Below are 25,953 nucleotides of genomic sequence, written 5' to 3' on the forward strand. Positions count from 1 at the left end.
GTCTAACTTGACATGGGCAGTGTATTGCTTTCCTTGCTAACAGTCATTGTCTTCATTAGTCTTGCAGTAAAATTAAATTTACAGGAGATAATATGTTTAAATGGCAAGCTTGAGTCACACATATGCCTTCATATCCATAGAAAAGAGCAGGGATTTAACCACTAGAAAAATGTTCGTAACGTTTCCCCTTGGCTAATTTTCTCTCCTGTTGATGTTTGTATGTTTTAAGAGGAAAAATTTTCCAGTGTGCTCTCACCCTTTCTGAACAAAGTGTGCCAGTTTTAGTTTAGAGAATTTATTCTGAAACTTTCAAATTTAATAAGTACCGTAATAGTCCTCAATGAGAAGAGTGTTTTGGGTTGAGTGTGGGTTCTCTTTTGTCTCATCATCTCTTTGAAAAAAATGGGATGATAAAAAAGCAGCTGAAAATCAAAATACGTATCTTTAAAAGGAGGTCTAAAGCCTTATTTTTTTTAGTAGTGGCTGTCACAATTCAGAGCAATGAAAGGCCAGGCTTTCACAGAGTGTGCAGTCAAACAATGTGCTGTAAAACAGTATGAGATGGTACAGACTAAACATGGAAGGCCGATCATTTAGGGAATGCTGCCCGGACATAGTGACTCCGAGAAAGTAACTGTCTTTCTCAAAACGTGTAGGTGTCGGCTTAACCATTTATTATGCATGAGTTGCTGAGTGAGGGGGAGAGGGTGATGCTTTAAATTACCTGACAGCTGCTGGGCCTGGGGGAGCACTCTTTGTTGGAACTCCCCTTAGCGCTGCTCGAGGGCCCCGCCTGTGGCGGGCGGAGGCCGGGGCGAGGCGGTCACCGTGTCGATCTCAGCGGCGGAGCGTGGCCGCGCTGCCCGCTCGGACACGGCTGGCGCCCGGCACTTGGCGGATCTGAGGGCGCGGCAGTGGCCGGGAGCATCCGGCCCCGCTGACATCCCGCAGGTGCTGGCACCGCCCGCACCCACGCAGGGTTCGTGCCAAGGCAGCCATAGCGCCGGCGGATGTTGTGCGGCTCCGGGCCGGCATGGAGGGCTGAAGGTCGCACGGTCCGCGCCCGCGCTGCCTCAGGGCCGGTACAGATGGCGGCGGTGAGAGCGGGAAGCGCAGCGCCGGCTTCCCCCCGCGGCTGGCGCACAGTGGCGCGGCCCGCAGCGGGGCGGGTCTGCCCGGGCCGCGCCAATGCCGGGAGGCCGGGGGGGCACCGTGCGTGCGCAGCTCCCTGGGCCGTGCGCGGGAGGTCGAGGCCGGAGGCGTCACGGTCGTAGCGCGGGAAGTGCGGGCGGGATCCCCTCACGGCCGGGATCCCCTCACGGCCGGGCAGCCGGGCCTGGTGGCCGCGGGGCCCCCGCGCAGCCGAGGCAGCGTGTTGTTTGCCCGACACCTGCCACTGGAGCTCTAGGTGATTCCGCCGACCTTCCGAGTGCGTCCCGGCCGCGCTGCCGGCGCGATGGGTTGGGTGGGGCTAGGCTGCGGCAAAGAGCAGTAGGGAAGTGGCTGCCAGCCGCGTCGAGAATTGCTGTAGCTCTTTCTGTGGGCAGGTGCTGCTGTTTTTGGATTATGTGGAAAAATGCGAATTTCCCAGAGGAGATGATGCTGTGGCGCTGAATATCTCTCTGGTGGGTGATGAATGATCCTGCTGCTCCTCGCTCCCTCAGTCGATTTATTGACACTGAAACTTCTTGTTCTTAGGTCTGCTTTCCTGCAATGAGCTGCTGAAAGTCTCCTCACAGTGAGATCAAGGTGTTTTTTTCAGCTCATCTTTCCACATGTCAAGCTTTGCCTGACTCTTCGGTTTCTGGCAGTTAAAGTATGTTTCTTTTCTTTCTGCAGCCAAGATATTATATTGATACTACTTCATCTGTTTAATGGTTTTAAAGAGAATAGTAGTAAAACTGAGTATCCCAAAGCTAAAACAGGTAGTATTCAATGAGCTGTAGCTAAATTGGTGTGCCATACACTGTCTGAAGAGAACAAGTGTTTTGCCCTTACATATGCACCTTTGTACCTGTGCGTATACGTACATATCTCTGCATGTGTGCATACATTTATACATTCTTGCATGTCCACACACATACAAGCAAATGTGTGTGTGTATGTTTCTATGTAAAAAAAAAAAAGTGTGAGTATACATGGTTTAGTTCATAGATGCCTCAGCACTGAAATTATTATTCAGAGTGAAGCACTTATCTTAACCAGCAAATTATTATTTAAGTTAACTCAATATAAATAGTATTACGGTGGTTTTTTTAAAATTATAAACAGCTTATAAGAGCTGTAGGCACTTCATTTTGGCTCCCTGCTTCCTTATTCTCAGGAAAGCTGTCTGTGATCTGCAGCATAGGGAGTAACTGGTTGGAATGTATCTCTTCAGGGATTTCCCTGATCTCAGCAGTGTAAATTACTTGTCTGATACAATTTAAACTGGTTCCAGCAGTTTTAAGTCCTGGGAAAATGCGTGTGAAGTTCACATTGTCTTTTGGTTGTTCTGTGTAGCAGCAAATGCAATTTCTGGAGAGGTTCCAATTGTGGTCACCCAATTAATTTTCACATTTTGACTTAAATGTTTTAGTCACTCTGGTCAAACCTTGGATTGGCAGCACAATTATGTGGTATTGAGCTGATGTATTTCCATCACTACTGTTTCTATCTCTGAAAGTAAGCAGAAGGGAGCTCTTGGACAAATTCAAACAAAACTGAAGAGGATGCAAGCAAGAACAGGTAGCCTGGGAGGACTACAGAGAGATCGTTTGAGCACTCAGGGATTAGGCTGGGAAAGCTGAAGTCCTGATGGAATTAAATCTAGACGGGGATGTCGGGGCAACAAGAAAATCTTCTATAGGTGTGCTGGTGATAAAAGTAAGATCAGGAAAAATGTGGGCCCTCTCTGGAGGGAAACAGAAGACCTGGTTATCCAAGACATGGAGAAGGCTGAGGTACTCGACTTTTTTGTCTCAGTCTTCACTGGCAAGTGCTCTAACCACACTACAAAAAGGCTGGAGAGGGTCTTTTTACAAGAGCATGCAGTGATAGAAAGGGGGATGGATTTAAACTGAGAGGAGGTTTAGATTAGAGATTAGGAAGAAATTCTTGGCTGTGAGGATGGTAAAGCCCCGGCACAAGGTGCCCAGAGAAATTGTGGCCCCTGGATCCCTGGAAGCATTCAAGGCCAGCCTGGACGAGGCTTGGGGCAACCTGGGCTAGGGGAAGGTGCCACCTTCCACTATCCTACCTACCTATCCTGCCCCTAACTACCATGGCAAGGGGTGGAACTGAATGGGCTTTAAGGTCCCTTCCAACCTAAACTAGTCTGTGATTTTAAGATTCTGTGCTTAAACAATGCTAGGTGAAAAACTTGCCTTTGCAAATGAGTTTTTATTTCTTTTTTTTTTTCCTTCAGAATTTGTCTTGCTAAGGTAGTACGTTTCATTTATGAAACAGGAAAATTAAGTCTAACTGTTAAACTCTTTTTCAGATTTTAATTTTTTTTGAATGGCGACATTAATTCACACTTTAGCAGATCATAGTGATGATGTCAACTACTGCGCCTTCTCAACGTCGTGCTTGGCTACTTGTTCCTTGGACAAAACAATTCGTGTTTATTCTTTGAGCGACTTCACGGAGCTCCCGTACTCGCCTTTGGAAGGGCACGCGTACGCTGTGCACTGCTGCTGCTTCTCGCCCTCGGGACGCGTGCTGGCCTCGTGCTCCACGGACGGCACCGCCGCGCTCTGGGACAGCCGCGATGGCCGCAGGCTGGCCGTGCTGCAGCAGCCCGGGGCCAGCCCCGTCAGGGTCTGCCGCTTCTCTCCTGAGGCCACCTATCTGTTGGCAGGGGCAGCCGACGGCAGCGTGGTTCTTTGGAACGTGCAGTCCTTGAAACTGTACCGGTGAGTGCCAAATATGTTTTGACAAATACTTTGTTTCGAAGTGAAAATAGTTCAAGTAGTATTCTCTACTGTATGCAAGATATGCAGACTTACACCTCTGATGGTATCAGAAAGAAGCTGGGATAGGATTTAGATGACCAAAAGAGAAGTGCTGAGTAGCTTTTTGGTTTTTTAAGTTAAACAACGTGAACTCAAGAAGCTTTAAATTTTAACAAAATTTAAATCTAAATCTTGATTTTTTTAAACTTCACTGATTTAACATGAGATCAGGATGCATTGCAGGCTGTATGCATCTGGTTTCTAAACAGTGGGTCAGCAAACTGTGATACATAATACACATTCAGTGGAGCCTGACTGTACTGTGTGCTTTTATATTGCATTACACATAGTATAAATTAAATGTTTAATTACCAGGAGTTCGGAGTCCAGGAAGGTCTTAGAAGCTTGCTGGTAATCCAGCAATCAGAGTTTGGAAACTATGGACTTGTCCTGAAACTGTACATTTTGAGACATAAAGTGACAGAAAGAAGTATTTGTGCTAAGTAAATTGAGCATGACAGTCAACATTTCACAGTTTTCCAAGAAACATTTGAAACAAAGGAGATGAGCATATTTATTGGTGTTGCACAGTTAAAGGCATGAACCTTAGAGCTATCTTCAGAGTTCTCCTCTATATCTCTGACTTCCAGTGAGTTCTTGAGGCCAGTTGTTGGAATCTGTACTTGGGCAAGACATTATTTAGATTTTAGGGCCCTATTGCACAACGAAATAACTCTCTAAAGTTAGAAGAGTAGTTAAGAATTTGAGCAAACTGATGTTTCACTCAGGATTGAGGGAGCAGCTGCTTCTGAAAGACAGAACTGTTTGATCTTGGTAGTCTCCTGTCAGGCATGTCCCTTCTTTTGTGGCCTCTTTGCTTTCCACAGCAGTGATTTATGTGGGAACTCTACAGTTTTTCAAAATGATTGATTAATAATCATAGTTACTTGAAATTGTGTAAATCTGGAAATTTGTCCATAAACAGAATTCTTACAGATTTCTGTCACCATGTGTTTTGTAATACATAAAGAAACATTGAAATGGCGGTTTTGTTTTACTTGACAATAAAGGGGTACTGATAACCTATTCTTTCCTAGTTTTATCTTTAAGAAAAATTGGGAAAAATGTCATTAGTACTTTGAAATCTGAGGGTTTATGTGTTTTGAGACATAACTAGTGAAGAGATTATATTTTGTTATTCAGAATGTTTGTTGCTGAAGAGAAAAACCTAGAAGTATAAAAACATCATTTTTTAAAATTGTATGCTCTTAATACATGCAGTGATTCATGTATTAGACGTACATCCTAATTTTCTTCTAGTTGAATGGTGGCTGTATAATGACTACTTAGAAAATATATTATTACTAAGCAGAAATTATTCTGCTTTGGTATTTTCATTGTAGAGAAATAAGGAAAAACTTGAACATTCCCATCCTGTCCCCTTCAACTATTAAAAGTTAATTTCAGAGTCTTAACAGGCCAGCAGTAGTCAAGTTAACTTTATATCTGTTTTGGGATGTGTATGTGTGTATGTATTTTCAGCTGATCAATTTTTTTATTGTCATTTTTTGTAATTTTTTTGTAATTTTTGTAATTGCAGATAGAAAAAAGCACATGTCCTGTTTTTAAAAAGTTGAAATTAGTATCACACAGAAATCATCAAGGTACTTGGAAATTATGTCAGAGGAAGTTAGCTGACCATCTAATGTCCATCTGTGGTCCTTTGTTTCTCTTGAAACAGGTGATTGTGTTGATGCTGAAAATGACAAAACGTTTTACCACACTGTTTTCTCACTTGACTAAATATATGGGTAATTATAATAAAATAATGGTAATTATAATAAAATTACATAATATTTGCTCCTTATCTACTCAGCTGTTGTAAATGACGGTTTAAATTATGAAGTAAGATGGCTATTTAAATGATTTCTATGGTGGATGTGAACAAAAAAGCAAGTTGACTTACGTGTATTTCTTAGTGGTCTCTATTTCCTGTCCAGTAGTTAAGTTACAAAACTGGTATTTGGTCTGCAAGTTTTAAATGCCTGCACAATGCTATTTATTTTACTGTTGCTTTCAGAGCAAAATCTGCAACTTTTTGTATGAAAGAACGAAATTTGTAAAAGTGGCAGTAAAGATAAAGGATTGTACATATAAAAATGGGAAGCACTATAGTGGATTTGACAGTGTTCTTAATAAAATAATTAAGGGAGACAATGCTTTTTAGAAGGTCATGGGTCTGATTAGTGTGACACTGAGGAAAATTTATTGACTTGTCTTCTGTGACAATAAGTTTTACACCTCTGGCAGTAAATAAAATTTCTGTCAATAAAAGAGAATTAGCAGCTGTTCTATAAAGCACAATAGAGTAAATAGGACTGACAATTCTTGCCATGTGACTGTTTCTCATGGCTGTGATTTTCTCCTTGCACTTAAAGACTCAGCTATGCATGCTTGGCTGGATTTGGTGTCCATTAAAAGGAATGAGACTCTTTTGATTAGGTTATCAGATAATGTAAAGGATGTCAGGTTGACCCCACTTCCTTCCTGACGGTTGACCACACTTCCATTCCTGCTAGAAATTTTCTTTGAAGATCAGTTCTACAAAGTGCTTTGGCTGATTTAGTTAAAATACAGAATTTCTTTTCCACATTGCTTTTTCTGGTGTACAAGTGGTTCAAAATTAATCCCACATCATAGACCACAAAGTATTCTACTCAACTACAGCTTATCATATGGGCTGGTAGGTGTTCTCTTTGTCTCTAAAACCAGAAGAATTGTCAGTCTTTTTTCCCCTTGTTTGTGTACATGTAAATCTGTGTTAATGATAATTGTGTATTTATCTTTGACTTTTAAAATGTATCCTGCCATGGAATTTTAGCAGTGCATTATGTCTTTTAAGTGTTAAATCCTTGCAAATTGTCTTTAGTTTGAAAATTATTTTATCACTCAGTTACAATTATTGCCTTGGGCTGCCATCTCATGTTTTTCCTCCAGCTGTCAAAGAGCAAGTCTGGTCCCTGCTGCAGAACTTATTTGGTCTCTCTTCATAGGTGATTTGAGTTTCTCTTTCCTCTGTTAGTTAGTTCCAAAGTGCAAACCTTAGAAGAGCTTGGCGTATTGCATCAGACTGCATTTAAGAGATCACTTTGTAGAACTTTACCTACTCTAAAAAATCCTTTTGTACTCTTGCTTTTCAGATCTGGAAAAGTTAAAGGTGGTTCTTTGATGGCTTGTGCATTTTCTCCCAATGGAAATTTCTTTGTCACTGGATCATCAAGTGGTGATTTAACCATTTGGGATGATAAAATGAGATGCCTGTATAATGAAAAAGCACATGATCTTGGCGTTACCTGCTGTGATATTTCTTCACATCCAGTATCTGGTTAGTTATTCAACTCATTAGGGGAGGAACACTTAAAAAAATAATTTTTTTTTTCTCCCTAGCTCTTTATTTCATATTCTTTTTGCCATTGGTGCTCAAGATACAAATGACCTTGTGAAGAGCTGATGTTTTAGAAAATTCTGAGTATTCTTAAGTAAAGGTTGTGGTCAGGCTGGTGGCAAGGAATGTAATAGGTCAACAAACAAAGCGATAACTTTAAGTAGCTAATTACCCAGTGGCAGACAATGGCATTGGAAGATGCAGTACTTGATTACCATTCCCACTTGACTCTTTCATACTTTGGTTCTCAAGGAGCAGGACTGGATTAAAACAATGCAGAGAGCTGTAAACCTAGTAAGCTAAATGCTTGGACTGTGGAATATGAACAGATAGGCTATTCTCCTGCACCTGACTCTGTCATTTAGAGGAATTTGGGGGAGTAATGAACCTAGAATTTCCTGTGTTCCACTAAGATGTTCCGAAATCTTAGAGCTGTTTTAGCATTTGCCCACAAAGTCATTTGCTTCCAATGGAGGTTAGGAAATTGGGAAGAAGCCTCATTGTAAGCTTTAGGAAGTAACGCAGCAACTTGACTTAACCACCTTGTATGTATATTTTCGTCCTTTCCAGATCTACTGCTGAGACAAAGTGATCTTCATCAACACATTTAGGTTTTTGTATTCAGAATACACAAGCTGCCATTTCAAAGGCCCCAAAAGTTATAACTGAGCAGCCACTTGCATCTTCAAGTGCTGAACCTGGCAATAAGTACAACCCTATCTAAGAGGTGGTGCAGAGCAGGAATAAAACAGGAGAGAAGCAGTGGGGAAGAAGGCAAGAAAGGAGCAGGAGGAAGCTGAGGAAGAATGATGTGAACATACACTTCAGAACAGAGGATTAGTGATTGACAATATCAAATCAAACAAATGTGTGTCCACTGAAAGGTGTAGGATCTTTTGTGGTGAAAATAATACACAAAAAACTCCATCGTGAACTAAGAGTTGCATCTGAGGGCAAAAAATACATTGCAGCTGGAACAGATCAGTGTGTAATTTCCACCACTCCATTTCATATTGAGATTATTCTCTTGGTTTAAAAATTACAGCCTTCTGCCAAGATAAGGTGAAACAGGCAACAAAGCAGGTATTTCCTACACTGTAGATTTGTTCTGGCAGATTTATGATCATTCTTGATTTTTTTAATCCATATATTACTGAAAGTCAACACGTTTCCTTTTGTGTGTTGCTGTTTCGTCATCAGTGCTTGAACCTTCTGGAATTTTGGGCAGATTTAACACATTATGAGATGCATACAAGTAGTGCTTATCCAATACAAATAGAGATAGTTTTAAACTGAGGTTCTTTTTACCTGCTTTATTCAGAGCAAGTTTTGATCCATAGTGTCAGATAGGTTCTTTGTGCTTTAGGTTGTGACAGGTGGTTCTTCTGCTTTTGAAGCGGATTCAGTCACAGCTGCCTAGGAGCTCATGGGATCTAGAGCGGTTGTGGTGGAGTTTGCCATCTTAAGGAATATAGGTCAGGTAAGGAATAGAGGCAGGCTTCTGAGCTTTAGGAAGACAGTCTTCCAGCTCTTCAGTGGGTGACTGCCCTCAGGGACAGGGGAACGGAAGAGAGTTAGCAGATTTTTGGGGAAGTCTTCTACTGAGTGCAAGAGTCAGTGGTCCCCAGGAGCCAGAAACTGGGCAAGGAGGGCAAGAGACTGACATGGCTGGGTCAGGAATGGCTGGTCAAACTAAAAAGCAAGAAGTAAATGCACAGGCAGTGGGAACAAAAACATGTAACCTGGAAAAAGTATAGAGATGAATTATGATTGTGTAGGGAGGGGATGAAGATGGCCAAGGTGAAGCTGGAACTGATCCTGGCAATGGGTGGTGTTCACAGCCTCTTACCCACCAGCATCCCCAAGTCCTTCTTCTCAGGGCTGCTCTCCACCTGTTCACCCCCCAGCCTGGATTGTTACCAGGGGTTGCCCCAGTCTAGTTGCTGCATCAGCACTTGAGGTTCCCATGGGCCAGTGCTTGAGTTTGTCCAGGTCCCTCTGGGGTTGTCCCAGATCCTTGTCCTTCTGGTGTCACCTGCACCACTCAGCTTGGTGTCATCTGCAGATTTGCTGAGGGTGTGCTTGCTCCCTTCTTGCTCCCTATTAAATTTTTCTTAATTTAAATAACACTGTTCCAAATACAGAACCCTGTATTGTACAGAACCTGACACCACTGGTCCATTGGGACTCTCAGGTTGCAACTCTCCAACCACTTTCTTATGCATCTAACAGCCCACTTGTGGAACATGGTAATTCAGAAATGTTCATAGCCACTGAATCAAGAAGGGAAAGCTGTAAGACGATTATTGTTGTATTTCACTCTTAATGCAGTATTTACTGAGTGTTTGGTTGGACTGCAATCATGTAATGGCAGTTTATAAAATTAAGGAATTAAATGTGTAACAGTATGAAAATTCCCTGTCAGATACTCTAATTTTGTACAAGTGTATGTGGTTAATTCTGAGAATTACTCAAAAAACTGATATAACCATATCATTTATATTCAAATACTCTAGCAGTATAATCAAAGCAATCAAACATTTCTCATCAAGAAAACTTAAAACATGAGCACAGCTCTGGTCTTTATCTACTTATTCAGGAAAGAATACCCATTTCTTACATCCAAACTGTTTCAGAACTTCTGCAATGATTTTTATGTTAATGTAGTTTACTGATCTGCTGGTATTTTTAATGTTTCTGATTCCCATTTATATATTTTTATTTTGTCAGATAGTGAAAATGGAGTCAAATACTTCCAGATGGCTTCCTGTGGACAAGATAATCAGATCAAACTCTGGCTCATTTTGTTTGCAGATTTCTTAGGTTTGTATAGAAATGTTTTTTGAATACACCGATATCCTAGGTCTTCAGTGCCAACTTAAATCAAAAATCAAATTTATACTACTGGATTCACAGCCAAACTAACCAAAAGTTGAAAGTTTTCTTTTAACTATTAGCTGGAGAACAGCTAAGGCATTCAGCACTTTGTGATGCCACACCATGTAGATTTTATTTAGCAATCTATTTATGAACAAGTGTTGAAAGTAAAGTTTTAAAAAAAATTCTACTGTGGCCTTTCAAGGTGGATAGGTTGAAACCTCTTAATCTGCCTGGCCAGGGAAAGGTTTGTTTCCATGTTGGGCCTTGAATAAGGGCTGGAGAAAAGAATACTTGCTTCTGCAGAAACTAAATGTAGAGACTAGGTAAATTGCCAAAAATATCTTCAGTGGGTACTTTTTTGTCATCTCTTTCATATAAAAATATTGTATGTCCAGATACACATTTAATTATCTAATACCTTGTGAGACATGCTAAGACTACAAAGTGAGAAAGTTGGAGATATTAAAAGGGGAAGTTGTCTCTGTGATCTTTTTATTCCCTTTTTTGTAAACAATATGTCACAGAGTCACATCTTTGGTGGAGCTTTGGGCTTCTTAAAATAGCTTATGTTATAGCTTGTCAAATATGGCCAAATGTAATAATTTACTTCTTGTGTTTTTAGGTGTTCAGTTAAAATATAAATGCACACTGAATGGGCACTCTGCCCCAGTTCTGGCCTGTGCATTTTCTTGTGATGGACAGCTGATAGTCTCGGGGTAAGCAGCACCTTGTTGAAATGTCCAGCTGTCCAGGTTCACGCTTCAATATTATAAAACAGAAAGTTGAAAAGAGTTGAAGATTTCTAAATACTTATTATCAAGTAATAGTTCTTATAGTTCTATGACCTCTAGAGCTGTTGAAGTGTCTTTACAATTGGTCTGTGTCTTGTAGGTGATTGAGTTTGAAATCTCAGGTTTTGGAAAAGGTTATGAAATGAACTTAAGGTTGAAATGGTTTCCTTTTCTTTCTCTGCATCACTTTAATGTCAATGTGTTTTTTTAAGGTCTGTGGACAAGTGTGTCATAATCTATGAAACTGTAAGTATAGCATAATACAAGACCATTTGTTGGGGTGTTCTCTTTAAATAGGAGCACTGTTTCTGCAGTGTCTTAGTAATGAAAAAATACTAAAGAATACAAATGATACCAAGCCAAAATATTTACTGTGCATTTGAGGGTAGGAGGGGAAGGAATCTAAGGAAAAAATATCTCCTGAGAGTTGATCGTCTTTCTCACTTTTTATTTACATTGTGAGGATTTGTCAGTTGATTTCTCTGCAGTAGGGTGTTACTCGATTAATTCCATACTTAGGAGTATTACAAGATTCATATTGTAGTGGAAGAATATTTTGTTATCCTAACCTTAGCTTGGCTTCCAAAGCAAGGAGGACTGTACCTTTTGACATAAAATCAGGAATGGTGATCACAGAAATTCTGTAGTTAGCTATATGTAAAGTGCATATAAAATGGAAACACAATAAAAAACTCAAGAAAAATTTTATGCTAAGTACAATGTCATTAAAACATATTGTTAAAGCATTTTCTGTAATACCTTTGTGATTCACCCGTGTTATATATACCTTTAGTACTGTATAGTATTAATAATTTTGCGGAAAATGAAGGATGAACAAATTTTAAACTTCTTCAGCTTGCCCTGCACATACCTATTGTATTGATACAATTTTTTTTTTTAATTAGCATTAAAGTTTTTCACCAAAACCTGCACAATTTTTGCCCTATTTATTTTAGTAGTTTGAAGTTTAAGCAGGTATGTAAGATGTCCTCTAGAGTTTGGGAGCCTCAGAAAATTGAAAGATGAAGGAAACCACAGCCTAAGTATTTCTTAATATTGTTCATCAGCTTTTGTGGCCTTAGATCTGTATCAAATGGGACAATGAGTTTTCTAGCTGTGAAATCCTCCTTTGGAGATACTTAAAACCTGCCTGGACACCTGCTCTAGGTGATGCTGCTTTAGCAGAAGGGGTTGGACTATATCATCTCCAGAGATCCCCAACTGTCCTGTGATTCTGTGGGGAAAAGTGGGGACAATAAACCTCTGTGGAAGGGAGAGAGATTTCAACCTATATTAGGGCACTTTGATCATGTTGGACAGCTCAAAATACTGGAGTGCTGACTGATCAATTAAGGATTCAGAATAAGTTTGCTAATCATCTTGCCAACCTGTCTGTACCTGTCAAAGAAATGCTATTTTTCATAGGAGGGAAAATCTTTCAATAACAAGTTAAAACTGCCAAAATTCAGGAATTTAGTTTTTTAGTAGTGTTTAGTGGCCAAATAGAGAGTAGGCCAAAAAGGTATGGTTAATTATTGGTCCAGTTGAAGGATTGTGGTTTGACCCCCACAATGACCCTTTTCGGTAACTTCTAATACCAGATTTGTAGAAGAAATGTCTTTATTTACACAACCAACCACCAATATGGATTTAATTCAGTCAGTGTTTCTGGAACTGTTCTCGCTGCATGTTCCATGCTGGCTGATTGTGCAGGAGAGCAGTACTCCAGGGAATCAAATAGGGTTTCAAGCAGGAAATTCAAGTTGCATTTCTGACTCTGCTGCTGATCAGCTTTGTCAAGGTTGCGTAATTTCTCTGAAGTTAGCTTCTGTCACCTTTCAAGAACCAGTATTCTCTGTTTTGAAAGGATGCATGCAAGTGAAGAAACAATTTCTTATTCTTTAAGACTTAAAATCACAAAAAACTCTTTTACAGAGTACTGGCAATATCCTTCATACTTTGTCTCAGCATACAAGGTAAGAAATCAGCATGATCATTCTATTCCATAAATAAAAAAAGTCCTTTTCTCACGAATTTTCAGACTTTTTTTTTTATTTGTAGATATGTTACAACTTGTGCTTTTGCACCACACAGTCCCTTACTTGCCACAGGCTCAATGGATAAAACTGTGCACATATGGCAGCTTGACCTTAAGCAACCCTGTGCAGGTCAGTGTGTGAAGTATTTGTAATCTGTTCTTTAAATTCAAAACACCATAAAGATACAAAAATCCCATATTCTTACCTGCACTTAATGTGTAAAATCAGGACTGTGTGCATGTTTTTTTCTTCTAATTGACTGACTGATTAATGCCAAGAAGAGGTATTCTCTTTTTGATATTTTATAAAGAAAAATATACTAAACGTATCTTAATTTCATTAATTTGCTGTATCTGTTTCTTTTTGTATTTGCAATTGCATATTCTCTGGACAGCATTTAAGAGATAAATATTATCGCCCGAGTGCTGAAAAACTTCTTGGACACCCATAATTTGTGATGAGTTGAAAATAATGCTAATTGCCAATTATAAATGCACCTTACCAGTCATTACAGGTGAAAAACTAATTGTACAAATGACATTAATGCCATTAATATAGGATAACTAATGGTACAAATTACACCAGTGTCACACTGTATTGGGAACGGCAAAAGTATGACACAGACTCTCTCCTGGGTTGTTCAGGAGAGCATGGTTTATTACCCCAGATTTTCTTCTGTAGACAAGTACAAGAAAGTCCGGAAAGGTAAAACTCTTATTGGTCAGTAAACTACGTATCAGCATGTGTACACCACCCCTTAGACCTTCTCTTGCAAGAAAACAAGAAAGTGACCAACAACACAAAGGCTGTCTTCTATCTCTAAGGATTATTTTGATTCCTCTTGATTTCTCAGGCCACATTCTCAGGCCAGTCTGAGAAAGTTATGTGACTTGCTTTTCTACAGACACTGTGCTCCCTGCTTGCTTCTTGCATTTAGCATCCACAACACCAACACCTAAAATTTGTGGAACAAAGGTACATAATGTCTTTGTTTGAAGGACAACAGTAAGTTTGGATTTTGGTGTGCCCTTCTAAGGAGGTGCAAGATTATTCCAGTGTCTGCTAACACTTTCCTGGTTGTTTGTTCAAATGTGTCAGAAGTGCAGGCATCCAAGAGATTAAATTCCTCTAAACTTTGAAAATTAATAGATAAAAGGAAAAATCAAATTACTGCCCTCCCTCCCAAAGGAATGTCTAATAAGCATTTATTTTATTAGAGGAAGAATGTATAGTACTGAGAACACACAAAAACAGGGTCTGTTAGTGACATTGTTTATTTGAACTGAAAATTTCATTGTTGGTTGCTTTTGGGGGGTTGTGGTGAGGTTTTTTTTTGTGGGGGAGAGGGGAAGATGTTGTTTGTTTTTAATTTGTTTGTTTGTTTTGTTTTGTTTTTTTAACTCTTTTTTTATTTCCAAAGGAGATACTGTAGAAAATGAATCAAAGGTGGCTGTTGAGGACTGGTCAGAGGATGATGTTTCAGCCTGGCTCCGCACACAGGATTTAGCAGACTTTGTTGGACTTTTCAAAATGAATAATATTGATGGCAAGGAACTACTGAATCTTACTAAGGAAAGTCTTGCTAATGAATTAAAAATTGGTAAGAGTATTGAAATCCAAGGAGTTTTTAATCTCTAAAGTACTTTCAAATGTTGGAATCAAAGCAAGTTGGGAGTTCCATGCATGGATTTTTTTTCCCCTGAAATGCCTTTTTTAGTTCATTTCCAGGGCTGTTAAAAACCCCCTAATGTTACACTGTCCACAGTATTCCTTTTTTGTGTGTTTGCTTATACCTGGAGACATACAATGCACTTCTACTAATGATGCTGTTAAATGGTCTTACCTGATTTTGTTTCTATTTTCCTTGTTCGATCTTGTAGTATTATTATTAAGCTGTGGAAAAGGAATTTCAGCTTTTCTCTATAATTAATGTTTCTCACTTTGGTAAATAGGGTGGTCTATAGTTTTTCCTATCAGTTTGCAGAAGTACCACGTTTAGAACTGCACATTTTCACCAACCTTAAACAGTGAAATTCTTAAGTGTGCATTTTATGATGACTTCTGTTAAGGATCAAGCAAAGCTTGCCTGGCTCAGACACTTTCTAATACATCAGGTTCATACACTGTCCTGTTGCTTTATTGCATAACTGTGATTACATTTTAGAAGGAATCACAAGGAAGTGCCATATTAGTAGTGATTCCACAGCGGTCATTATGAAATAAGTTTAAGGATAGTGAACTGCACTGGAACTTTCAAAATACAAGTTCTCTATTAATTTCGATGGTAAGATTTATGTGTACATTAGGTGCGAATATGTCTGTCAAAGTGAGGCCAAGTATAACAAAAGGCTGAATGAGGTAAGAAGCCTTTTAAAAAGTACAGTTGGATACTGTTTCTTGTAGGAAGACTGCTCCCTTCTTTTTTTTGTGTGTGTGGAATTGGTCTATATTGGATCATATTATCTCTGTGTAACAGCTGGCTTTGTTGAAGTCTAGAAATAACAGAGATGCTGGGAATCTGTCAGGAATTGTCATTCATGAAAGACACTTGGCTTCCTCAGTTTATGCTAACATTTTCCTTAGCACTGAAGTAGCCTAAAACTTTGTTGCAGCAATTGCCAGCTGAGTCTAATCAGATAATGCTGAGTAGAAAGTCCTGTGAGAACTGAATGTAGTGTGACCGATGACCTGCTATAGAGTTCTCTGTGGGGAAAGAAATCAACAAAGGTATAGGAATTACAGCCTCATATATCTGACTTGAATAATGGCTCTCTACCTGCCATAGCCCAAGCATTTACAAAGTAGGAAAATACTATCTGCTTAAAATGAACAACTTTTTCTGTGTTACTCAAATTCCCATTTAACTAAATTTTAGGAGTCTACCACCATACAAACACTTGAATGAGCATCTCCTTTCTCTCCCTGATAACCTGTTTTCTTTGCTCTGAGAATGTGATGTAAGATCTTGACCTCTAGGAGTTTTTCAGTCTTTGCAGTTTGGATGACATCAGTGTTCTTGTAAAAACCACAGGCTCAGGCACCTTTCAGCTGTGCCTCTGCAAACCCTAGACAGCAGTGCTGTAGAGGAACAGACCAGGTGTGACCAGGTGAAGGGAAATCAGTCTGTTGGAGGTGCTGGCAGCAGCCGAGCACAGCTGTACCTTCCCACTGGCACTTTGTCCCACACCAAGGGCCAGCCCTGCAGTGTCCCGTGCCAGGGTGTGGCTGCAGTGAGACTGTGTGAGTCCAGTGTGTGGCCACCAGGCCACTGCTCTGCCACGGCTCTGCTGCACTTGCACTGGTTTTACTGATTGTTTTCATTACTGCCCCAAGCTCCTGTTGCACAGCGCAGCAGGAGAGAGCGCCTGTGGCAGAGCTGACTAGAGTGGGAGCCAAGGCTGGCTGCAGGGCTTTGGTTTAGGGGTGTGGTGAGATGGAGCTGTGTCTTCTGCAACACAGCTGCTGACTATTGCAAGACCTGACCTCTGCCTTACCTGTCTGCTCTCCACTTCATGTACAAATAATTTTTCAGAGTCTCTAGGCCTGCGCAGTAAAGTTCTCCAGAAAATTGAAGAACTGAGGATGACAATGATCTCGGTTTCTGTTCCTGATGAGTTCTTATGTCCTATAACAAGAGAGCTTATGAACGATCCTGTCATTGCCACAGGTATGTCTTTGCATGACATGGATTAAAACTAATTACTTGAGGGTAAAGATAGGCCTATTTTTGTGTTCCCACACCTATCTTGATCATCAGGCTTTGAAAGAAAAACTAATCTAAATAGCTGTTACAACAAACCAGAATTGTGATAAATGTTTAATTTGCTGAATTAGAGCTCTGATATGGAGAAAAATACTGTATCAAGCAGCTTCTTCCTTTTTTTAATGTGCCTTCCTTTATGTGCCTTTGTAAAAACAATTACAAGCCTAATTACAATGTTTGCTCAGTAAGTGCAAAATGGAATTGTGCATTCAGTGGGGCAAAAAGCAAACCAAGAAATCAAACCAGCCCCCACCCCCTCCCCCCTGCCCCCCCCAAAATACAGGCTCATTACTATGCTTAGCACACCATCTATAGGGCACTTACTTAAAAGTTTGTACAGAATGAGATGCCTTTAGATGCAGCAAGCCTTTGAAACTGTGATATGCCAGTAGCATAAGATGTCACAGTTACATTTTTGAAGAACTAGTACTATGTAGTTCTGTTCTTGGGGGGAAGGGAAAGAGGAGCATAAGAGCATCAGAAGATCAGTATAATTTTTTCTGTTGCTCTTTAAACAGCGACTAACTTCATCCAGTTCTGAGGTATTAAGACTTCTGAGAATTAAAATGGCCAAAATATGAAGACATCTGCTAACTGCTGGAATGATGGTGGCTTTGTTCAATAAGGAGACAAGAGTATAGCTATGTTAGAGGAGGGGAACAAGGCCCAGGTTTGTATTCCACCACAGAGATTCCTGGGTGACTGACATTTAGCTGGGGCCTACTTTCTGTTCTGTAAAGATCAACTGCTTCAGCTACCAACTCTAAGAGCCAAAAACTAAACCTGGCCAGATGGTGAGGGCTCTGTGCAGCTCAGGGCTGGGTCAGCCAGGCAGACAAGCCCCCTGTTCAGCAGAGCAGCAGGCTTTAGCCGGCTTGTTAGGCAATTGATAGTAATGAGCTTTTACTTCACATTATGGATCATTCAAATTGAAAAGAAAGTCTTATTTAACTTGTGCATAATATATTTTGGTGCTTTGCAGGCAGAGATAGATACATAAAACTAGCCGGAACTGTTTATACCCACAGTAAAGATTTCACATACAGTGTACTTATTCCAGAGCTCAGTTTTCCTGTTTGGATGTATTTCCTCACTTCCCTTTTACATTTAAACAGCTAACATCTACACAGTGCCACAGTGCCCGAGCCTCCGTAATATGAGCTTTTGTTGATGGTTTCTTTGCAGATGGCTATTCCTATGAAAGGGAAGCCATGGAAAACTGGATCAGCAATAGACGATCTAGTCCCATGACGAATCTTCCTCTCCACTCTCTTATGCTCACACCAAACAGGACACTAAAAATGGCTATTAGTCGCTGGCTGGAGAATCAGCAGAAATAGTCAAACCACTTAATTTTGAAGTTGTTTGTTAAAATTAATTGAAATTTTATGCAGCTGAAGGAATTCACTGTATCAGAAACAATCAAAAGAAGTTGTGTTTTTCTTCTAATCTGTGGCTGGTTCAACCTTCACTGATGGAAACTCCCAGAAAAACTTTAAGTTCCTGGTAGTTCTACTTTGTGGTATTTCTGTTTAAGAATCAAGTACTCAAACTCAGGAACTCAGTTTTTCAAATAAATTTTTCTTAGAACTTTTTACTACGTTTATGAGTTTTGAGTCTTCATCTTACCTTCTGAATGACTGACTTGGCAAGAAATAGCAAAGTATAGGAACTAAATTTCTTTTTCTACTCCAACAAAGCACAATTTATGTGTCTTTCTCTGTTCCCCAGTACTGGACATGTGGTTGGAAAAGCTGGGAGAGAGTTTCTCCTGTAACCATCAGAGACTGTGTCTCATCCCACAGGTATATTAATAATCTTTATTTTGTATGGAAAGAATACAGTAGCTGTGCAAAAATAGAACTACAGGACAAGACTAATATAGGACTTGTACAAAATATCAAAGAAACGGTAAACAATAAATAAGCTGAAGTGTAATGATGCAAGCTGCAAAAGGATGTGCAGAGCTGGGTACAGCTGTTTACAATGTACACAGAACACTGTAATCAAGCATGATGAGAAGAGTATAAAGCTGAGCACTCCAACCGAATTGCACTCATAGGAATGTCACTGCAGCAGTTCATTTTCAGAATGTTCTTGCCAATAAAACCTCTCATTTCCTCAAAAAACCAATTTCTCAACTTCATCCTATCATGCAACTGCACATACGCTTTTCCTTAAACTTTCGCGTTCACTCCATCCCTTTCTTGGGTTTTCCATAAAAGCATTTACTAAGCATTTACTTGTACCTTTTTACAAATAAACAACAGATCATTTTGCTTTAAGATAGCACCCAAAGGTGATTAGATACCCTATATAAAGTGCGATTATTGTTAATAGGCCATAATATTGTGTTCTTCAGTGCAATAACCAATATGGTCAAAGCCTCTCAATACACATGCAAATGTCACTCATTTTATTTAATTGCTTCTAGTTACTGAAAATAGTTCTATTTACATGTCAAAGCATGGCTGCTTAAAGTTTACTCATACACAAATTATTTATGCTTCCTAAATGTACATCATGCAACCCAAATTAGATCCCACTAGAAAAGTGTTAAAATAATTTGATTTAAAAAATGCATGCATGTACAGATCTGAGTATTCTGCAGCAGATTTTCTCCCTTAGTGCTGCTGTGAGACACCAGCACAGAAGCATTTGAGAGGCACGAGTACTATGTGTGAGATGCAAAAGAACCCAAAGCCAAGACTGAAACCCTACGTGAAAGGAAACGCTTATTTAATGGTAACATGTAATGGAAAGGATTTCTCTGCTCGGGCTCCTAGGCCAATCTAATTGAGTCTTTCTACACAAATTTGTTATTCCAGTTACTGTCACTGCCCTGTGATGGTAGGAACAGTTGGAAGTGGTTGTATCCCATTAAAGACTGCTCCCTAGGACCCAGCCATGCCCAGGCACTCAGTGTTTTGTAGAGCGATGGTGTGAGCCAGGTCTACCCTGTCCATTGACAGAACAGTATTTATACATTTGATTCAATGAACGATCGCTTTGGTTTTGCCGTGGTGATGTGACTGAGGTGGCCGTCCTGAGTGCTGTGGGATGGCAGTTTGCCTACAGCATCGGGGTATAAATGAGAACCTTGGCTGGGTGATCTGCTGTCTGTACAGTGGAGAGGGATTTGGCACGTGAGCTCCTCATGTTCTTTTGCTTGCACACTGCTCTGGCTGCCATCTCCTGGGGCTGCAGCTGTAGAGGATCCTTTAGATGAGTAGTGTTTAACTGAGAACTGCTCCAAGTTGGAAGGCTGAATGCCTGCAGAAGCAACATTTGTGGATAGCGAATCTGCTGCCTGAGAGTGCCAAGTGCGACTAGATTGTGTGCTTTGCTGCTGAAACCTTGCAGTCTTGTCCATGATTCCCATAAATGGAGTATTGCGAGGTCGGTGCTCAGCACCCTGAGCTTGACTGACAGTGGTCTCCTTGAGTCGAACATCTGGGCCCAGCCCCTTAACACTGCCTGACAAACTGCTGGCTGAAATGAAGCTGCTTGATGAGCTGGCAAAAATCACACTACTGGCTGGAGAGCCAGAAGAGCCACCACTGGGTACAGGGCTTTGCTGCCTTGAGTCACTGACATGCATTGGAGCAGAGGCTGTTGATGTGTCACCAGGTTTAGATTTACTAGCAAAAGAACGAGAAGAGAGAGTCTCATGATGCTGTGGATATGAACGCTGGCTGGGCACAAACTTCTCATTGTGCAGTTCAGCAGTGGGATCTGTGGAAATGCTTCCAGATGCCAATGTGCTTGTCTCATCCACATACTGACTTTTAGAGTGCCGGATGGGCAAGGGACTGTGGGGAAGCTGCTGCAAGGATGATTGTGTCTTGGTGCTACACTGACTGCTTCCTGGTTTAGATCCAGGCTGGCTGGAGCTCAGATGCTGATTAGTTTTTACGATCTGTGCCTGCTTTGTTGGCTGCATGATCAAGCCTGGCTCTCTCAAGTACTTGTTGCTTGTTCTGTTTTGAGGGGACACAAACTGAGCTTTCTGAACACCTTCTTGAAGGGTTCTGCTAAATAGTGAAGCAGTCGAGGGACACTGCAGCCTTTGTGGAGGGGAAACAGATTCACTGGGGTGTGGCAGTTCATCTTCCCTGTCTTGAAGATTCGAATTATCATTCGCACCTGGTACAATGCCCTCCTCCTCATTATCAGAGTTGTTGGTTTGTTCAAGTAGCTGTGGAGACTGATGTTTCTGTTGCTGTGTTCTCTGGAACTGTTTGCATTCCTCTTCCACCCGAGCCAGGAGACGTTTTATCTCCTGATTGCTGGGGCACAGCTGAGTGGCTTCCCGTAGGTCAGCAAGAGCAGCAAGTAGCTTTCTGTTTAGGAATAAGTAAGTAAACAATGAAAATTGGGGAAAATCTTGAGTCCCAGCGTTGCCTACTACTAATCCACCTCCACCCTTGCAGCAAAATATCCTGATTTGTTGCTTCCTGCTGCAGGTAGTGACAAATTAGAAGTGGAAGCTCTCCACCTCAAGAAATTCTTAACTACGGTGGAAGTGTAGACCCAATATCTTGACAGCCCATGGAGGCAGGGAGAACTCTCTGCTGGGAACACCAGGAACTGACACTTTGAACAGCTTTTGAGACAGAGTTACCTCAAGTCGGGAACCTGCTGAACTCTGCTTTATGACCACTTACTGATATGTTTAGGAAAGACACAGTGAATCCAAAAAGGCACCTCTTCCTGTACTTCAGCTATATACTATACTATACTACAAACTATAGTTTGCAACTCTTCCAACCTGAAGAGGTAGTTCCTTCTCTCTCCCCTTGTTTTTGTCTTCAACTACTAATGATTCATCATATTCTGTCCTACCAAAGCAGCCAGTAATAAATCATAAACTCAGCAATAACTAATGAAGTGCTGGGATTGGGTGGCACACTGCTGGCCACATGTGGAGCAGCAGACCCATTCACTGTTACACTTGATCCCTCTTAAAATGAATTTGTTATTTTCTGGACTGCCTCATAAGTATTTACAGAGTATTCAATATGGCTATTTGGATGTGGTTGGCTTTATCTGATAGAGAGACATAGTACAAATGCAAAGAACACTAAAAAATATCTTTTTCTTTGCAAATTTGAAATATAACTAGCAGAAAATAACAATTCATTAAAAATGGCAAGTTAAAAAAAAATAAATCTGTGCAGACAGATGCACAGAATCAGACAGTACCTGCTGTTCCTCTTGGCTCTTGCTCTGGCATAATAGGCTTCATAGCACTTAGGCTTCAGATCCAAGGCTTTGGTAGCAAACTCCTCAGCCATACCAAAATCCTAGTAACGGAATCAAACACACTCATTACCCAGCGACAGTCAAAGCAAGCTGCCAGCTCCGGGTCGTGCTCCAGAGGCTCCTGCCCCAGTCAGCAAGAGCAGGTATTTGCTCAGAGCACATACAGGCACAGCCATAGCACCTGGATGTACTGTTTGATAACAAAGGCTGGTAGCAGTGTTTTCCTTTCACTCTTAATTTTAAAAGTACCACAACGATCCAGCAGTTCATCATTCCAAAATAACTGTGTGATTTAAGACCAGCTGTAATAGATCCCCCATGACAACATGCCCTCATCTTATAAGCTGCCTGTTCATTGACGTGATGAAGCCCAAGATTAGGATATAGCAAAAAGGATTCTAAAACAGCACGGATAGATGTCCACATACAATGCCAGTAACACAGTAGGGTATAAGTCTCAGCTTCCCAATGCCAGAGAGGCAGCAGACCAACAGCACGAGCTTACGTTTGTTTTGCGGCGACATCGTGACAAGTTCAGGTATAACGTAACTCTCAGCTCAGTGAAGGCTTTCATTTCCTCACCAAACCCTTCCCTTGGGAACTTCCTCAATGCATACTGATAGCGCTGTGCTGCTTCCCTCATCTTGCCTTTCTGCAAATTTTAGGGAACAAGAGGTTTTAAAATTTTTAATACTGTAATACTGCTGCAATAAATAAAACATTTATATTTGACATCTACCAAGAAATGCCCTTCAAGCAGAAAACACAGAGATTGATGTTTTAATAAATATACACAATATGAACTACACTGTCAGACAAGCACGGCGAGAGCCTGCATGTTAACCAGAGTTTGTGTTTCTTTCTGAACTCAAATGTTCAAAGTATTTGGTGAGGATAATACTCACACTAATACATACTATTATTACCAGAAAAAATCATGTATGATTCTCATTTTGTTTTGAACAGAGTAGTAATATATCAGATTATATAGCTGAAAAGGAGGCATAAAGGCATTCAGTCTACCTTCAGGCAGAAGTCCAATGTTCTGCTGCCAGAAAAAAATAAAAATCTACCTACTTTATACAGCATATTTCCTTCTTCCATCAGTTTCTGCAGAAGAATCAGGAGAATATCAGGTTTGGAGGTGGCCATTGCCCATGCTGCATTTCCTGCAAGTTAAATTTTAAGGGTCTCTGACAAAAGAGAAGACAGCATGTTTCTGCTGTCTACCACAGTAGAAAGCCTGGTCCTACTTCAGTATATATTCCACGTACATGGAACTAGTATTACAATTATCATAATAATTAGGGTGTACACATTTAAAATAAATCTATGCCACCACCTGGACAGCAACCAGGTATTAAATGGTCTGATACATTTCAACCCTGTGAAGGAATGTACAGAAGTCACAATTAAATTCAGGCCTAAGAACCTGTATTTGATGACACTTACTACCCAAATAATATGAAATAGTATTCAAAGGGACTAAATATTCAGTAATTATCACATACACAACTGCACCATGTACTTGCTTACTGGTAATACATGAACGACATTTTTTTGGCCTACCCTTTGCAAAAATACACAGTTCTATAGTTTATTAGAATAATGTTATTTAGAAGTAAAACTTCTTAATCTGAATCATTAATAGTGCCAGAGTTATGTACCAGTAATAGCACCATCATCATTTGCTTGTCTTAAGGCAATTAAGGCAGAGTAACCATATACAGTGACTCCTCCAGATCTCAACATCAGCACACATCTACGAAGGAGCAGAATAAAAGTCCTTATGTTTCCTCACTTCTAAAGTGAGTCTTGTGTGTCTGCCTTTAAAGGAGATTGTTTCTCTTGGGTGGGCAGCTGCAAACCAGCCAGCCTGCAAAAATCTGGTGTTTTATTTAATCTGCTTTACGGAAATAACTAATTCTGGCAGAGCAGAATCCAGTTGTTTGTCCTGGCGGAGGGCAGTTTCACTGACCTAGCTTAGCTCCCTTCCTCAGCAGCATGACCACGACTGAGGTATTGCGGCAGCCAATTGCTCTGTCCAGTGGCCTCATGCCACTGTGGTCCACGTGCTCAATCATTGCTCCTTTCTCCACCAAATACTGCACCTGGGAGAAGGAATGAGACATGCTTTGTAACATGGCTTTTGGTAGGAAAGGCAGACCAATGAAATATTTAAGGTACCTTTGAAACACACTGAGCATATGCTGCAGAGTACAGCACAACCATCTCAAACCCACTGACGGCACCACAGCACAGGCAGGCTGGAGGGGAGCAGCAGTTCTTTCCCATAACCATTACTTACCCAAGTGCCACCAGCAGTGATCTTGCAAGGGAAGAGGCACCAACAGTCGTGCCCATGGATAGTTCCCACGACCCACGGCCATGGGCCTGCTCAAGGACCTTTTCGCTGGCACTGTGCCTGTCCCAGCCTGGCCAGTGGCTGAGCACAGACCTACTGATGGGACTGGTCTGGCCAGGGAAATGGGAGCTGGCACCACTCCAGGACAATGTCCTACAGCAAATGCAGGAACAGGAAGGAACCTGGACACCCCTCATTCTCCAGCAGTCTCCAGTACCCAGTGTCATGGGCAGAAACACACGTTGTCTAAAAACTACCAAAGCCACTAAGGAGCCTGAGAGCTTATTTACAATTTCAAGTTAATTCAGATAAAGGCAAAGGCTGGATGGGACAATGTGCTACAGTGAGTTACATGCCACAGCAGCACCTGAACCAGAGCTTGTCTATGCGATCTGGAGAAACACAGATGTGAGTGTGAGAGGCTGCATGTGCTGTTCTGTCTAGTTCCTTGCTGATCTCTTGAATCTGTCCACAGTGCACGTAGACCTGAGTGTGCCCTTCTTCTTCTTACACCTCTTCTTGGGGTATTCCTGTACAAAGGCACCAACTGACCATGACCCTGAGAAGGGACCTCTGTGGGTTTGAAATTTGTAATTCTGTGCTTCTACTTCATCTAGAAAATGCTCTCCTGAGCAAGCAATGCTTTCACTGCAGTCGAGAGCAGTGTAACCATCTTGGCTACCTCCCCAAATTTCCTATTTCGGTAGGCAGTATTTTTTCTAAATTCTAAATTTTTGTAACTTTTCCTTGTATTTTCTGTTTTGTTATACTTACAATATCAGCATCCCCATAAAAAGCTGCCAAGTCTAGGGGTGTTCGTCCATTTTTGTCTGTCTGATCCGTTGCTGCACCTTTCTCTACTAAATACCGAACCACTTCCTTGTGGCCTTTCAGACATGCCCAGCTCAGAGCTGTCAGTCCTTCCTTGTCCAGAGATGAAACAGTTGCACCTGTAAAATGAAAATGAACTCTGTTAGGAAGATTCTCTGTTTAAATGGAAAAATTGCTTAACTCATCTGGATGCAATCCCTGGTGCAGCTGTAATCCATTATTTAATTTCTACCTTCAGAAAGGAGAAATTCCACAGTGCTCAGATGTCCTTCACAAGAAGCCACCATCAGTGGTGTCCGGCCTTGCTTATCATTTAAATTCACATCAGCCCCATGCTCCACTAGAAGTTTAGCAATCTGAAACAGAAAATACCAATTTAAAATGCATTCCTTGCACCAGTGGGGGTTTAGATTGGATATTAGGAGAATTTCTTCTCGGCAAGTGCTGTCCAGCCGTGGTACAGCGGCAGGGGTGTAATTCCTATCTGCCACATCCCTGAAGGGATTTAGAAGGTGTAACACTTGAGGACATGGGTTACTGGTGGCCTCGGTAGTACTGGGCAACAGCTGCACTTTATGGTCTTGGAGGGCTTTTCCAATCTTACGAGCTCTTTGGGTTTATGTAATTGGCAGACTGAGA

At 41.0% G+C, this 25,953-nt stretch overlaps 2 protein-coding genes across 15 annotated transcripts in view; one reads left to right on the plus strand and one right to left on the minus strand.

The window, feature by feature from the left end:
* The first annotated feature begins 848 nt into the window (after positions 1-848).
* WDSUB1 (WD repeat, sterile alpha motif and U-box domain containing 1) lies at positions 849-18,302 on the plus strand. 6 transcript variants are annotated; one of them, XM_088059158.1, is made up of 13 exons: positions 1,233-1,408; positions 1,548-1,625; positions 1,699-1,816; positions 3,482-3,896; positions 7,136-7,320; positions 10,111-10,203; positions 10,883-10,976; positions 11,264-11,297; positions 12,987-13,027; positions 13,113-13,219; positions 14,511-14,690; positions 16,623-16,757; positions 18,039-18,302. In XM_088059158.1, the coding sequence occupies exons 4-13, from the start codon at positions 3,499-3,501 to the stop codon at positions 18,191-18,193; spliced, it is 1,422 nt and encodes a 473-aa protein (XP_087915284.1). In that variant the 5' UTR covers positions 1,233-1,408; positions 1,548-1,625; positions 1,699-1,816; positions 3,482-3,498; the 3' UTR covers positions 18,194-18,302. The 6 variants fall into 6 exon arrangements, with proteins under 6 accessions (XP_087915285.1, XP_087915286.1, XP_087915284.1 ...); XM_088059159.1 differs by lacking the exons at positions 1,233-1,408; positions 1,548-1,625 and adding an exon at positions 849-951; XM_088059160.1 differs by lacking the exons at positions 1,233-1,408; positions 1,548-1,625 and adding an exon at positions 1,016-1,097.
* A 357-nt stretch (positions 18,303-18,659) lies between these two features.
* TANC1 (tetratricopeptide repeat, ankyrin repeat and coiled-coil containing 1) overlaps positions 18,660-25,953 on the minus strand; it is a 64,976-nt gene continuing 57,682 nt past the window's right edge. For all 9 annotated transcript variants that reach the window (XM_088059157.1, XM_088059155.1, XM_088059156.1 and 6 more), the window contains 7 exons: positions 25,547-25,670; positions 25,258-25,433; positions 24,097-24,229; positions 23,196-23,287; positions 22,624-22,770; positions 22,059-22,159; positions 18,660-21,196 (listed from right to left, as the gene is read on the minus strand). In XM_088059157.1, coding sequence (XP_087915283.1) covers positions 19,834-21,196; positions 22,059-22,159; positions 22,624-22,770; positions 23,196-23,287; positions 24,097-24,229; positions 25,258-25,433; positions 25,547-25,670 — 2,136 coding nt within the window. In that variant the 3' untranslated portion in view covers positions 18,660-19,833. The remainder of the gene's footprint in view (positions 21,197-22,058; positions 22,160-22,623; positions 22,771-23,195; positions 23,288-24,096; positions 24,230-25,257; positions 25,434-25,546; positions 25,671-25,953) is intronic.

The sequence above is a fragment of the Pseudopodoces humilis genome, chromosome 8 (assembly GCF_049639895.1).
Source record: "Pseudopodoces humilis isolate 2021_Gansu_Grassland_sample_001 chromosome 8, ASM4963989v1, whole genome shotgun sequence".
Lineage (NCBI taxonomy): Eukaryota > Metazoa > Chordata > Aves > Passeriformes > Paridae > Pseudopodoces > Pseudopodoces humilis.